The following is a 16,297-nucleotide window of genomic DNA, read 5'->3' on the forward strand; positions in this document are numbered from 1 at the left end:
TACATGTTTGAAAAAATATCCCAACATTTTAAATGTTGAACATTACTGTTTTTACTTGTGGACAAAACCTCCTATTTATAAATACACTGTATTCTTTGATATTACAGAATGAGAACTTCATTTAATTGAAGTATTGAACACTTTTGTTAAAATTAATTCAATATTTATAGAAAGTTACTTTTAAACTTGTAAATAAATACATTCACTTATGTTGTTTGTACAAACCTTGCTGCTGAATTTATGTTATAAATTTTGATTGAAATTCCGGCCAGTATATTAGTCTTAAGCTTATCAGTAAATCACAGCATTTTTCAACTCTTTTTCACATAATTAAATCAATGTCAGTAAAATTAAAGTTCACTTTGAATTGTGTAGCTCTTTCATGTCCTAAGTTAAGTACTTTGATCTTTTTCAGTATTTTCTCATCCAAACGAAATGCTGTAAACGGTAATTGGGCCACATCAGTTTCTAGACCCTTATTAAAAGGAATGTGTCTTTTTTGATCTCTTGTAACAGCTTTGTGCTGATACAATATATTCACCAAAAGTAATTCTTTTAGTTAAAAACTATAAATAAAATAGTTTAAATCACAAAATAAAAAATATGCTAGCATGCACTAAATACTGGTGACAAGCAATTATTTATCATTAAATATCTCCACCTACTTTTGCATATAGACTGTTGACAATTCAATGACATATATCCATTGAGGGGAATATTGAATAAACTTTACTAAAGCCACACAGTGCTGAGATTATCAAGAGATTAGAGATCTGAGAACTAAAGTAAGAACAGCAACATCTAAATATTTGGGAGATGTTAAAATAGCATGTGCATGGCTCTCGATTGTTACTCATCTAATTAAACATCATGCTGCTTTAGAATGAGGAAATATAATGTTTGAAGTCCTCCTTACCAAATATCATGTATATTATTTCTAACTTTTCCTTATGTTCACTAAAACAAAACAGCATTTTAAAGATCACATGGATTTATGATGAATCCTCTATCAGAGAAAACTAAGAACTGAAATTCCAAGTGCTTTATGTAAATGCTGCTAATTAGCACACAAATGAATGTTCACCTTTTTGCAGTATTGTCTTTGTCCTAATCTTCTTTGGATAATCTGCAAGAATAACAATATATGTGTATCAAGCACTACAATTTATAATACAATGTTATGAATCCAATTTAACAAACTAGTATGATATATTTATTATTATTAAAATTATTCTTATACAGAATGTCAATAAATTTCTTTTTATTTTCTCTAAAGATTAAATTATTTAAATTATTATAACCATGGTATCTATATTTTAATATTATAATGTACAAAAACTATGTTAGAACTTTTATAAAAATAATAATTCATGATAAACTAAGTTTGCTATTCAAAATATTTAAGATTAAAATATTTATTAAAATAATGTGAAATATTAAAGTAATTCAAACAGTCTACTTTGTCTATAAAAAAGATCATTTCTATAGAGGGATGAGAGTAGGAGTGAGAGTAACCAGAATTATCTTCTTTCCTGATTCCTTCCTCTGCCTCATTATCTCAATTCAGTTATAAGTTTCATTATTATTTCCAGGTACAGAGGAGAAATCATGCAAAAGGTATCTATGATGTATTTTTTGGCTTAATCTCATAGGACTACTGGAACTTAACTTCACTCAAGAACTGGAATGCTACTTACCTTTGACCTACTGTATTTCAAGTATGGATTTTAAGTTCTAATGTAAATGATAGATAATGAAATTCAAATTGATATAATATGTAAAGTTTTCATTTATTCATATAAACATTAGGAAACTGATATTTGTTTTGTTGTATAATCATTTGTGTTATTGACAAAAGCTTTGGTCAAGGCAGCTTATTATTAGTTATATGGCCAGAGAGACAGACAGGGAGGCAGAGAGGGGAGAATATGAATTGGCTTAAATGCTCCTTTCAGCCAGTGATCTGCAGTTATTCTTTGGAGAGTAGAATGTTTATAAAAGATAAGGTGATGGGATTCATCTCCTTTTTGAGTTTTACCATGTTTTAGTCTATCTATAGTCTTTTTAAATAAAAAAGATGTATATATATATGGATGTGTATAATTCTAATTGTATTTTAAATGTTAAAAAAACCTGATTTTTAAAAATTAATAACCCCCAATTGCAACTTAAAAAAAAGGGAAACTTAAAAAAAATCTATTTTTATATATAGTGACTAACATTTGTAAATCTCAAACTCCCAAATTTATTCCCTCCCACTCCTTTTACCCAGTAACCATAAGATTGTTTACTAAGTCTGCAAGTCTGTTTCTGTTTTGTAGATGAGTTCATAGTGTACCCCCTCACTTTTTTTTTTTTAACATACCACACATGAGTGATATCATACAGTATTTTTCTTTCTTTTTCTGGCTTACTTCACTTAGAAAGATGATCTCTAGGTCCATCCATATTGCTGCAAATGGCATTATTTTATTTTTTAATGGCAAAGTAGTATTCCATTGTATAAATATATCACAACTTCTTTAGCCAGTCATCTGTTGACGGACATTTAGGTTGCTTCCATGTCTTGGCTATTGTATATAGTACTGCTATGAACATTGGGGTACATGTGTCTTTTCGACTTAAAAGAGTTCCCTCTGGATACATACCCAGAAATGGGATTGCTGGATCATATGGTAAGTCTATTTTCAGTTTTTTGAGAAATCTCCATACTGTTTTCCATAATGGCTGTACCAAACTACATTCTCCCTCTGTAGGAGGGTTCCCTTTTCTCTACACTCTCTCTAGCATTTATCGTTCTTGGACTTCTGGATGATGGCCATTCTGTATTGTCTTCTTTTAAAGAATGTCAAAGTGCCTTTTGGCAGGTAGTAAGTTACATATGGATCATCTGGAATGTTTAAGTTTTGTTTTGAGCTTCACTATGGCAAGCCTAAAGGAACTTTTACTCTAGGTCTAACTTAGTCCTAGTACTAAATTAAATGCAAAATTTCTCTTAGTCATTTGGGAACTTTGGGAATTGTTCCACTTACATATCCCTTTAATAATTTTCTCAAACTCACAGAATTTCAACAAATGTATGCAATTTTATCATTCAGTGACAAACTCAAAGGGACCCTTATCCAGATTTTTTTACCTTTTTCTCTACCTATGCCCATTCTCTCTCACATATTGTCCCTCAAAACCCAGCCACCTCAGTCTACCAGTCTCCAATTTCTATATCCTCCACCAGGGAGACGACCGTGCTGTGCTTGGATTTCCCTCCTTTAACTGTAGTCAAGAAGTACCTTCATGCAGAATGTAGAGGAGATTGGAGGGCTCACCTCACATGTTTCTCTTCTCTCAGAAATCACAACCCTGTACTGCCTTTTAATCAATGTCTGTAAAAGATGACTCATATATTTTGTCCAACTTTCTGGAGAGAAAGTTCAGTTCCAGTTACTCCATCACAGCTGAAGACAGAATTTTCTCCTTAGATGATTTTTTAAAAGCTTAGTAATTCTTTTTCTATATGTCAGCTATATTCTTAATGGTTGCTTACTACATAAAATACTTATATATTCAAAAATGATATTAAATGGCTTTTAAAGAGAGAAAGTTGAGATGGGGTCAAAAGTCATATATTTGTGGTAGGCAGTAATGATGTTTGAGAAGACATTATAGCTGGGGATTCACTGAAGAACAAAATGATTATATTTGATTAATTTCTAAGGAAAAGGGTAACTTTTCACAATAGTGAAATAACAGAATTGTGAATTGTAAAAACAAAATAGGTATGTATTTCAGAGGAGAGGCCAGTTGATTAAAATAAGCAGGCTGCTACCTGAAAAAAGTGAAGATGACAAAGAATGAGGCAACCAGGCCTCTAGCCAAGGTGCTGAACCTGAGTGATAGTTCAACACAGAAGTATACTTGGCCTGGTACAAAAGAGAACAGGGTATAGAAATCTGTGATGAATTGAAAATGAACAGGCAATCAGAAAAACCAAAGGTACCACAGAGAATGACTGAACTGCTTAATCTGTGTTACTAACATTTCTAGCACATCTGTGGAGCGGAAATAGGGAAATAATTGCTCTGAGATAAAGAAATATATTCACATCACTTCCTTTCTGTCACCTCTAGAGTATACAACAAAGCATCTCACAGAGTCACAGAGGAGATAAGTTCTCTTTTTACCACATTGAGATTTTCCCACAGGCCAACAGCATTATGATGCCAAGACCATTTTAAAAAAGCTGTTTAGGAAAGTATTATGAGAGTGAGAATACAGAAATGCCCGCTTTGCAAAAAAACAGACACCAGTGTTAACTAAAGATACCATCTCTATAACCCTACAGTTCAATTCACCTGGCTCTAAAAACATACAGTGGGAAAATCTGGGGCTAGAAACTGGAGAAATAAAAACAATTCGGGTTCTTCTATCCCTCAAGTAGCTCACAATTCAGAAAAATAAGAATAAGATAAAAACGATCAAAATTTTGACCAGTAATTTTTGGAATTCATCTCAGTCTGAAGAGAGGAAAACATATAAAATATTGTAATTTGTAAAGTTTTCTAAAAAATGTTGTTTTAATATGATTAAAAGAGAATAAGAGTGTTCAATAAAGGTTGATAACAATATAATGTGATATGCTTTTAAACTTTATAACTTTGCAGAAATATGAAGAGAAAAGTTGGGTTCAGTAAGGTCTTCACAAGTTAGTAGGGATGAAATTTTCTTTTCTCCATTATTCCAAGGTTCCAAAGAAAATGATTTAATTTTCTTATATAAATTTCTACAATATTCTAATTAGTAGCTATTGAGAGCCTCAGAATTGATTATCAGGTTTATTATCTTGGCAGCAGACAGCTATGAGATCATTGTATTCATAAAGGAAAGTCTAAGTCATGATGAATAATAATTTCTTTGTTACCAACTCATAGCTGCCCATGAAGGCTGAATTACACTTGATTTGTCTGAGATATAAAACCTGTTCTGAGAACTTAAGGATTTTTTTCCCTCTTTATTATATAGAAGAGTATAGGACAATAAGCTTAATATATTTTATAATGATTCATTGGAATGTTAAAATAGTTCTAACTTTTTTTCTAAAATTATCTAATATATGATTAGATCTAATAACCCTAAATGCTCCTGAGTGATAAATGTCTCTAGAAACCTACCTCTTGTACATTTTTCTTTGCATTCCTCCAGACTTTCAAATCGATTCTGGTTTCCTTCACATCCTCCATATACAAATTCTTCACACTGTTGAGTGTGAATATTGAAAAAAAACCTCTTCATCATTGCTTTACATGGACCATCATCTGCTTTCAATGCACAAAATGAATGTACAAGTTTCAAAGGTGGCAACTCAGCATCTACAAGGTAAAAATAAAAGAATAACATACAACCCCAAAATAAAAGAATAACATAACAACACTGTGATAATGTTATTTCCTTTTTAATACATCTTAATTTTAAGGAAAAATACAACAATAATAAAACAGGCTAGTGATAAAAGAAACTATGAAAAGTTAGCAGAGGTAGATAAAGTATATAAATTTATTAAATGAGAGGTCTTATCAACCTTATTAAACTTTAATAGTAATTGATTATTCATTTATCGAATATTTTTTTAGACCCTTGTTAAAGAAATTGCTTAAGCTTGTACCAGTTGACCAACATGGAACTGAGTAGTAGTTGTAAGATGATATGTTGACGTTACACATAAGAAAAGACATCTCCCTAACACACAGTTGTGTCATATTTTTACATATAGAATAACTCTTTAAAAGCAACAGATCAGGGATTGGACATGACCACAACCCTCATAAAAAAAAGCAACAGTATATTTATATTCATATATGTGTGTGTATATATCATACTATATTAAGCCACTCCCTAATTATGAAAATTTAGGTGGTTAATATCGTAAATTATAAAAAGTATTTATTTTTCTTAAATTTGCATACACAAGTACTTTTTCTATAGAAATTCATACTATATATTATAAGGTTTTAGATTATTGATGACAATATTTTTAATAGATAAAAATCTGCATATAAACAAAAAATGACCTAAAAAATGTTTTTCCCTTCATCACTGAAGTTATCATTGAATTATAATGTGAACTGAAAAATAACTGAAGCATTTTCTGAGTAGTACATTTATGAATAATTGTAAATGCAGTTTATATTCTCTTTCCTTACTTAAAGATTGAGAATTCTATAACTGACATTGAGTAGTTAAAAAGTCGTGAGCAGCTAGAAAGCTTTGCATTAAGGATGCTAAGTGATGCATCTGACTGAGAGATGGCCCATGATGTGTCACTGAATCAGCACTTTATGTTTGTCTACTCTAGATACATTTTTCTAAGACTGACAAAAATTTGACCTATCAGTTCTATAAATATTTGATCATAGAATTGAATCTCAGAAGTCACATGAACAATTTTTGAGAAACCAGTTAGGAATAAAACTATTCTGACATGTTGAATCTTATGGCTATATACTATCATTTCAGAAATTCCTATAGCACTTCTTATAAAATTATGGTCCTGATTCCCAAGTTAATGTCACTTTAGAACTTTTACAGACATCAGATTACTGAAGCAGTGCTTCAGACAGGCACCTTTAATAGAGATATCCACCAGTAGAACACAGACAGCTTTGCCTAATACCTGAGTTGCCATATACTATATAGTTAGGGAAAACTGTTTCTTATAAATCAATAATTTATATCAGATTCTTTCTCATTGGTGACTGCCCTGCTTTTGACTCTTCATATAGTTGACATTCCTTATCATCATACCAAATCCCTTATTTTACATTTTGTGTATTATGAAGGCTATGCCTCAAGTTCAACCTGCTATTAGTAATTACGCCACAAGATGGTGACAGTGCATCACAGACACAAAATATAGTACACTGTCGTTCTAACAGCAGTAACAGCTAACGTTTACTGAGTAACTAATGTGCAACAAACTTTTTATAATTATATTATTTAATGATTGTAACAACTTTATGAATTATATATCACCATCTGAATTTTACTAATTATAAAATAGCACTTCAAAAATTAATTGCTCAGTTCATACCATAAGTGATGGCTTTAGTATTGACCTCCACAGTTTTATACCAGATATCTCACACCTTCTTAATAACTGAGCGATATTGTTACAGATCTGTGTGGCAGTGATTCCTAAATTAGCATTTAGGTCAAGCACATAGATTTAATCATACTATTTCCACTCAATAATTTTTCTTCTAAACTTCACTTTATAAACACTAAAAATGGTTTCAATGATGAAAGCAGGTGATGATTTTACAGCAATTTCCTAAAGAAAATACTAAGAATTCACTTTGATTGATATCTTGTATTAGCTATTATCTAATTATTCATCTTTACCATTCACATTTTAATGTATGTCTTACATGAATTCTATTTTAGAATATTCTTTTGTGCAGTGAGCTTGCAACCTCTCACTCAGGCACAGCATTCCAGAATGGGGGGAGTGAACAGGTGGCCTCACTGGAAACACAGCCATGCCACTCCACTCAAAAGGGATGAACATTTGTCTCGTTTTCATTCCTTACTCTGGATAAACCTTTTCAAAAGTTAACAGCCGTGCATTGATCATGCGTGTCAGGCACTGTGCTGTCATGGCAGGTATGATAGTAACTTAGGTGGCAGTAACCCCCCGCCCCTCCGCCTTCATGGAGCATGCAGACACTGAAGACTCACTTATGAAAATATTCAAGAAGTTCAGGGTGCTTCATGAGTGTATAATGAGATACTTAAGCTTGGGGGTCAGGGGTTAACTTCCTGGGACTTGAAACTGAGGAAAGAATTGACAGTGACAAGAATCTACCTAAGGCCATAAAACTGGAAAACACATACTGGGTGATGTAACAGGAATTTAATCTGATAAAGCAACATAAATAGAATTACAGTTTATTAGTTAATCATTTTCATAATTAATTGCTTGTATTTTTATATCACATAGTCTGAGGATTACAATCTCACTCTTCTCTCCCCCTGTCCTGGGATGTTGGATGGAAGGCTTATGTTAATATCTGGGAACATACCTGTCCTTGACTGTTAAAATTATTCTCCTGGAATTTGTTTGGGAATCTAGGAGTCTGCATGTTACTTGACTCTGACTAAAAGCTTTTATTTCTCTGCAAGGGAAGAACACAGATATGTGCTCTGCCTTCTCTGTGCTAGAAAAAGTGCCACATGCTTTTATGCAGTTTACACAACCACCATTTGGATGTAGTCATTTATATCACTTATTTATAGATTAGGATACTGGGAGTCAGAGAGTTTACATAAACTCACCTAATTTTGCAAAGCTTCTGTGTGGCAAACCACACAAGCAAACTTATATCTATCTGATTCTAAATGTTATGAAAGATACTTGCCTTTCTCTAAATGCTCCCTGCTAATCTCTCTCCTAGGCCAAAGGATTTTTTTTTTTAAAGCTTATCACCACTAGTTTTTTCTTATCATTTTTGTCTTACCAAGAAATTTCTTTTATTTCATCCTCACTACTGGTTAAACTAATTTTAAAAAGTCTACTATTGACTTGTGAGAGAAGCCATAAAATCTTGTATGTTTTTCAATAAAATGATAATACATTATTTCAATGAAATGGTATCCTTCTATAAAATGATGGCATGACCTAGGCATAATGTGATAAATAGTATCTCCAAAATTGAATTGATTCAGATGCAGGATCATGCTATTGCAAGATTAATTAAAAACAAACACGAAACCAAAACTAGATAAGACTGTGCAGCCAGTCAGCTAAGTGGTGTTCAAGTCTAACTTTAAGATCAAATGTTTTCCTTCTCCAGCTGGGTTTGGTCTGGATTTATCCAGAGATTTTAAACTCTGGCTTAATTATAGGTGAGTTAATTCTGGTTCCTTGACTCAACAATGGCAGCAGCAACAACATCAGAAACCTGATTAACTGGCAAGCATTTTCTCAGCCTAAGGGAGGGAGCTTAGACTAGGTGAATATTGCGAACACTTGGACTTTTTTCCTCCTCCTGCTTGCCAAGATGAGATTGCCTGCTTTTTCCCTGTTGGGACTTACTTTAACCTCCACATGCCGTCTTTACCTAACCTCCAAAATATTAGAACTTTAGCCAACCCTTTTGAGAAATGAGCCAAGTGAGGGATTAGAGCTCATCTCATACATAGTGCCCAAATTTCTGTTTTCGAAAGATACATAATGGTTTTTACTGTATCAAGTAATGTTCCATCTTTAGGAAATTTTCCTAACAATATACATTTTTTTTCTGGTGGCATATAACAATAAGCCTCTAATTTTCACCCATTAGTAGGATGTGAGTGGCCCTTCTGATCCCAGAGAAGTTTGCTTCTTGTCCACTGGTCGGCCGGGGCAGATGTAAGCTGGGTCTGCCTGGGCAGGTGGACGTCAAGCTGTGAGTCCAGATCTTCAGATCTGTTCCCAATGTCTCATTCTTGGGTGCAGACTGAAGTGATGCAGCATGTACCACTTGGCCACTTCTCTGTGTCAAACTTTCCCATTGCCAAGCCTGATGGGTCCCCTTCTTTGCATCAACAGCAGCACCCTATGCCTGGCTCTATCAATTCATTTACTACATTATACTAGATAATCTGTCAACACTTCAGTCTCTGTGAAACCCTGTGAAACCAAGAGATTCTGGAGAACCTCGTCTCAGTCATCACTTCTTCCCTAGCACCAGCCAGAGTTTCAGGCACTTAAGATGTATTTATACAATCTTTATCAAAGGGAAGTACACTGAACAAAATCACTTTAAAGAGCTGTTAGAGATATGAACTAAAAATGTATTTATGCAAATCTTTTTGTACATCATAAACATACATACAAATAGAAACTATCACTTTGTTCAGTCTCTCATTATTAACAATGCTTGAGATTTCTATCAATGTTTTTCTAATTTGCCACAAAATACTACTTTTAAGAAAGAAATAAATCTATAATAACAATCACTACATGCTCTTCTCCTTGTCCTATTGTTTTATTGTTATCGAGTTGACCCCTGAACATCATGGGTTTGAACTGTGTGGGTCCACTTACACACACTAGTAAATACTATGGTACTACGTGATCCACAGTTGGTTGAATCTGCAGGCAGAACCCCAGGCATAGGGGAATCGTGGATACAGAGGGCTGACTGTAAGTTATATATGGATTTTTGACAACACAGATTTTTGGTGTCCCTAACCCCGCGCTGCTCAAAGGTCAACTGTAATTTATTTTTAGACGCAGAACTCTATGGGATTAGATCTCTTGGTGTCCTGCTTGACTAGATTCTCACATTGGACTTATCTGGAAAGTTCTTATTTGGGGAATAAGGGCAAAAAGGAGAGAATGGCTGAAACCTCAGATGTCTGCATTTTCCTTTTCCTTCTCATACTCTTCCCAGCAAAAGGGTAACAGCAAGATTCACAGAGCATTGTTTCTACAGCATTTTGCTCCTTGCAATTTTCCAGAGATACTTCAGTATTTAATATAGAGGCTGCAAAAGAGAGATCTTTATTGCTAAATTGACCGTTTTTGGACCAAAGTTTTGGAAAAATGTTACTTCAATAAAAACTGATTCTCCTACAAGACGGAGAAAAATGTTAAGTATTTGGATTAAAATTGAGAGATATGACTAGCTTACAATGATGAATGCTAAGATTTTACCTGTGCTGTTTGTATGTTCTTCATCTTCCTCAGGGACAGCAGTAAGAGGGGCAGAGGCACAACTAAGCAGCAGGCATACAAAAGCCAAAAAAATCTGTTCTTTCTTCATTGTGTAATTCATCTCTGAAATATAGAACCCAGATATATCTAATAAATAAAGGGTTAATGTGGGATTATATATAGACTAGTAGGAATCTTGTGCACAGTTCCAAATGTAAATTTATATGACATTTAATGTGTATTCTCATACATATCTGCCCACAAATTCCACGAGTCAGATTTAAAACATGTATATGAAGCATTCAATATTGTAGACACACTACTTTCTGTGCATATATCTAATAATATCCAAGTACACAGGTCTTATTTCAATCTTCAAAATACAAATTAAAATGGCAATAACTGAAAGACATGGGTAAATGCTGATCAACATGACTAAGTATGTATTAAGAGCCATTTTCATACGCAATTCTATTTGCCACATCTTTCTCATAGCTGTTGTTTTTTGTGAGTCAGTACTAATAATATTTTAATTTTTCTTGCATTTTTCTATTATTTATTTAATACAACTTTGAATTTCTAATTTCTCCCCCTTTACTCCAATGTTTTAAAAAGAAACACATTTCCAAATTTTCATCTTTGTTTCCTTTAAAATGTATTTCTGTTTTCATAACTAATTTCCTAAACAGGTTTTCTTTGAGATTGCAAACCGAACTGTTGAAAAAGAAATGTCTAACATTCCAGCCAGTCCTTTACTCTAGTTCTTCTACCTCAACTTAGAGAGTTAACTGATTCAAGAATTTCAGTGATTTAAGTGATAAACCCACACATTTACACTCCATAGGAAACATTTTAGTAGGAAAGTGAAACTTTCTGTTTTAAAATGATTTAAGGATCCATAGCAGAAAAATAATGGAAAAGCATATATACATTTTATCTTTAAGGCTATTTATCCTTTATATTCAACAGTAGAAGGAAATGTATATTGTTTACAAAGCAAGGGAAGAGAATAAGAAGGGAAGGCATGCGCACGTTCAGCTGCTGCTGCTGTCAGAATCAGGAAGGAGAGAGCAATCTTATCAGTAAACAGTCACAAATGCAAGAACAGATACTTCATCAAAAACAATTTAGAGAATTCTCTGATTATGTTTAGTAGATCACAGCTGCAATATACATCATTAAAGTGTAGCCTTATAATAAATAATAAAGTAATAAATGTCATTTTGCTTTAAGCTTCATTAAAATCACTAGTGAAATGTATAACCTATTTTCTCACAACACTTTGGAAATGTTAACACACTTTTGAATTTTAGTCATGCAGTTATATACTTTCTACATCATATCATAAACTATTTGAGTCCACAAATATATATGTATTTAAATGTATGCATAGATATACATATAAATGGTTGACCCCTGACCAATATGGGTTTGAACTGCAGGGTCCATTCATATATGAATTTTTTTCAATATAAATACTACAGTACTACATGATCCACAGTTGCTTGAATCCTTGAGTGTCCAACTGCTGGTACAGAGGACCCAAGGATATGAAGGAATCGTGCCAAATCAAAATAGTATGCCTATTTCTATGGGCTAGGTTCGAACAGCTTGAGAACAGCACTGATAGTTTAAATTTGGAAGTGTCCCACTTTGGATGTATACGTTTGAAGTGGAGAGCTACAGGAGACTAGCACAGATTTGGTGGACCTTAAAATGTCAGGGGTCAGGGAATAGAAAAATGTAAAAACACTGCAAATCTTAATGTAAGTATATGATTTTAGGAGTGGAGTGGACAGATATAACTCCCAGGAGGAGGGGACTATTGCTTCCAGAAGAAAGGAAGGGTATTGGAAAGAAAAAAACTATGCATACACACTATAGCAAACCATAGCTAATTAACAGCAGATACAGAACTTGAATCCAAGTCAGCAGATTGCTAGTTCAGTGCTCTTCTCCACAAAGTTGCCTCTGAAAAGAGGCCAAAGCACCAAATAATTCAGTTTCCCAGTAGAAGATTGATCACTGAAAAAATAGTATGTCTTATTACAACACTCATAAAACTATAATTTGTGGAGATAAATTCAAGTGAACTAAGCTAATTATATATTATTGTAATTAATTTTTTAAATTTCAAAATGCACCATTAACATTGCAAAATCACAAACAAGAAAACAAACTCAAACTGAAGCAGTGCACTGATTATCTTCTTACACATCCTTGTACCTTTCTACACTCTACTGTCTTAAATAGCTGGCCCCATTAAAAATATGTACTCCTCAACCTGGTATTATACCCAAAAATTGATTCAAGAGAATTAAATGATCTAAATGTGAAAGATAAAACATTAATTCAGAAAAAAACAGGAGAATATATTCACGGTTAGGTTAGCAAGGATTTCTGAGTCAGGATACAGACAGCACCAATTAAAATAAAATATTGACAATTGGATTTCATTAAAATCAAGAACTTCTGTTCATCAAAGGGAGTACCATTAAGATATTGAAAAGACAAGTTGAGAGGAAGTATTTGAAATTCATATATCTCGAGATTACAATATTGAAAAAGTATAACAAACTACAAATAAATATCCTATTAAAAATGGATTAAAGAGTTAATAGACACTTTTCAAAAGGTTACATACATAGAGCCAATAAGCATATTAAAAGATGCATCACTATTCATCAATAAAATGCAAATTCGCACTATAGTGAGATACCTCAACTAAAATTAATAAAAACTGACAATACAAAGTGTCGTGGAGGATGTGGACTTCCAACATTGTTGGTGGGATAATACTATGGTCTAAACATTTGTTTTTCAACAAATCCTTTTGCAGAATTATAACTCCCAAACAGTGATGGTATTAGGAAGCAGGGCCTTTCAGAGGTCATGAGGGATGGGATTAGTGTTCTTATAAAAGAGATCCCACAGAGGTTCCTTGTCCCTTCCATCATGTAAGGACAGAGCGAGAAGGCACCAGTTATGAATGCAGAAGAGGGCCTTCACTCTTGCTAAATCCCCTTTAACTTCTAACATGTCATCAGAAGTTATTTAAGCAAGAACATATTATATGAATGTGTTGTGTCATGTCGTGTTAGTAACTAGTTGCACATAGCAAGATGTTTTAGACACTAAGGGAGATTTAAAAATCTAGAGAAAGCCTTAACCCTTACAGAATTTATACGCAACCAATTGAGTTAAATAAAAATGCAATGTTACGTGCCAAGATGAATTATGAGAATATCTTTGCATATACCAGGAACATAGTAGTGGAGAATAAATATATGCTAAATTATTTACCTTGAATAAAAACAGTATTTATACATTGGGGCAATAAACTAGAAATTCTAAACTCAGCTCTGCCACAACCCAAGTAACCTTTGGAAATAAATTTATGTTTCTGAACCTGATTCATAAAAGGCATGACTTTGGCTAGATTGTCCTTAATTTCCATTTCAGTTCTAAAAATTTATGCATTTGAACTAACACATTTTACTCACTTGCAGAATAACTTACAGTTATGTTGTATAACTTACATTTTCTATTAACTTCAATGATAATTTGCAGCATCAATTTTATTCCTTTAGGTCAAGGTGTGTTCTTACAATAGCATTTCAGCAGGATGTTATTATTTGTTACATTAAAAAGGTGTTCATAGGTTAATACATACTTATACCTGAGTTAAAAATTAATATTGGTTTCTCAACTGTAGAACTTTTAAAGAATCCTTAATATGGTAATGTGTGATAGTATCTTCTATCGGAGAATATAGTAACTGTATTTCCAAATTTATATGTCAAAGGACTATTTCTCATAAAATATTTTGGAAACTATCTAGAGAAATAACGTTATAGATAAGGAAAAGCCAGATTTTTCTGAGCCAGAGAAATATAAAAAAGCATAATGTGCTTTGTGCTTGAATAAAATCCAGCTTGTGTTGGAATGATGTTGAGTTGGAAAGATGTTGAAAGGGCAAAATTATAAGTAGAATTAACAGCTAGAATGTTGCAGATCAGATTGAAATTATGAACAGAGGGTTATCAGTGGAACTACCAAGAAAGGGGCAGGTGTGAGAGACGTTTTGAGTTAGTATTGATAAAACTGAATAATTGAGTAGATACAGGATATGAAGGACAAAGGATTCAAGTATATCCTGAATGAATTGTGTTAGTCATACAACTTGGTAAATTCATACTAGTACTAACTGGTGTACGTATTAGGGATGAATTATGTCAGGAGAGAGTGAATCTGAGGTTATGTTTTCTAGGTGGACCAGTATAAGGGCAGGAGCTAGGAAAAGTTTTGCTGTATCATCATCACGATCATGAGGTAGGATCATTTTTTCACCAGGGGAAAGGGTGTCCAATAAGTCATTCCCAGTTCCCACTTTAACTTTATTTTCTGTCAGTCTTTTCTTTAATTACTTAGCTTTATGGATACTTCCTCCTAATCCTTTGGCTCCATTGAAACAGTTGATTCTTGATCAGACAATACTAATTCTAGGTTTAGTACTTTAAAATTGCTATTTCCTGTCCTGGGAACACTCTTCTACAAGATACAGGAATGACAATGTCCCTTCCTTTAGTCAGAACACTTGTCAGATATCCTGTCCTCCAAAAGATCATCTTTGAGCACCATATTTTAAAAGTAACAACCACCAGTTCCTCTGTTACTCTCTCTATATATAATGTGTATATGTATATATATGTATATATATATATGTATATATATATGTGTATATATATATATATATATATATATAAAATATTTTATCTTGCTCTATGGCTTATCTCTTCAATTTTATACAAGTGTCTTTTGATGAGCACAAATTTTAATTTTACAGATTTGATTTTAAAAATATTTCAATAGGTCTAAGTATATTCCCAGAGTTGTACAAATATCACCACAATCAATTTTAGAGCGTTTTCATTACGCTATAAGGTAACTCCCCATCCTTTAGCAGTCATCCCTCACCAACTTTCCCATGTCCACATCTGTAAGAAACAATTAATATAATTTCTGTTTCGACATATCACCTAATTGTAGACATTTCATAAAATGGAATAATACAATATATGGCCTTTTGTGTCTGGCTTCTTTCATTCAGCATAATATTTTCAAGGTTCACCCATGCTGTGGCATATATCAGTACTTAATTTCTTTTCATTGCTAAAAATATTCTATAGATATACCACCATTTATTTACCCATTCATTATTTAAAGAACATTTGTGCTGTTTCCACTTTTTGGATATTATGAATAATGTTGCTATAAACATTTGTACACAAGTTTTTGTGTGGACATATGTTTTTATTTCTTTTATATATTTACCTAAGAGTGGAATTATTGGATCATATGATAATTCTCTTTAGTCATCTGAGGAACTGCCAGACTGCTTTCCAAAAGCAGCTGCACCATTTTACATTTTTCTAAAAGTAATGTCTTGCCCTGTTTTCTGAATAGCACTTATTACTACTTACATATTTATTTGTATACTTATTCACTGTCTCCCTCACTAAAGCATTTTCCATTCTTGGCATTAACATTCACAATTCTGTGTTCAGTACCCCAAATAATAATGATATGATGAATAAGTGAGTTAAT

General features: G+C 32.9%; 1 protein-coding gene across 4 annotated transcripts in view; it reads right to left on the minus strand.

Moving 5' to 3' along the window:
- The window catches only part of TFPI (tissue factor pathway inhibitor), a 54,040-nt gene that overhangs the window by 20,379 nt on the left and 17,364 nt on the right, over positions 1 to 16,297 (minus strand). For all 4 annotated transcript variants that reach the window (XR_012507086.1, XM_074364009.1, XM_074364011.1 and 1 more), the window contains exons 2-4: positions 10,691 to 10,813; positions 5,166 to 5,363; positions 1,085 to 1,126 (exon numbers count right to left, since the gene is read on the minus strand). Coding sequence is in view for 3 of the 4 variants with exons in the window: in XM_074364009.1 (XP_074220110.1) it covers positions 1,085 to 1,126; positions 5,166 to 5,363; positions 10,691 to 10,811 (361 nt within the window). In the remaining variant the exon portion in view is untranslated. The remainder of the gene's footprint in view (positions 1 to 1,084; positions 1,127 to 5,165; positions 5,364 to 10,690; positions 10,814 to 16,297) is intronic.

This window comes from Camelus bactrianus, chromosome 5 (assembly GCF_048773025.1).
Source record: "Camelus bactrianus isolate YW-2024 breed Bactrian camel chromosome 5, ASM4877302v1, whole genome shotgun sequence".
NCBI classification, from domain to species: Eukaryota; Metazoa; Chordata; class Mammalia; order Artiodactyla; family Camelidae; genus Camelus; species Camelus bactrianus.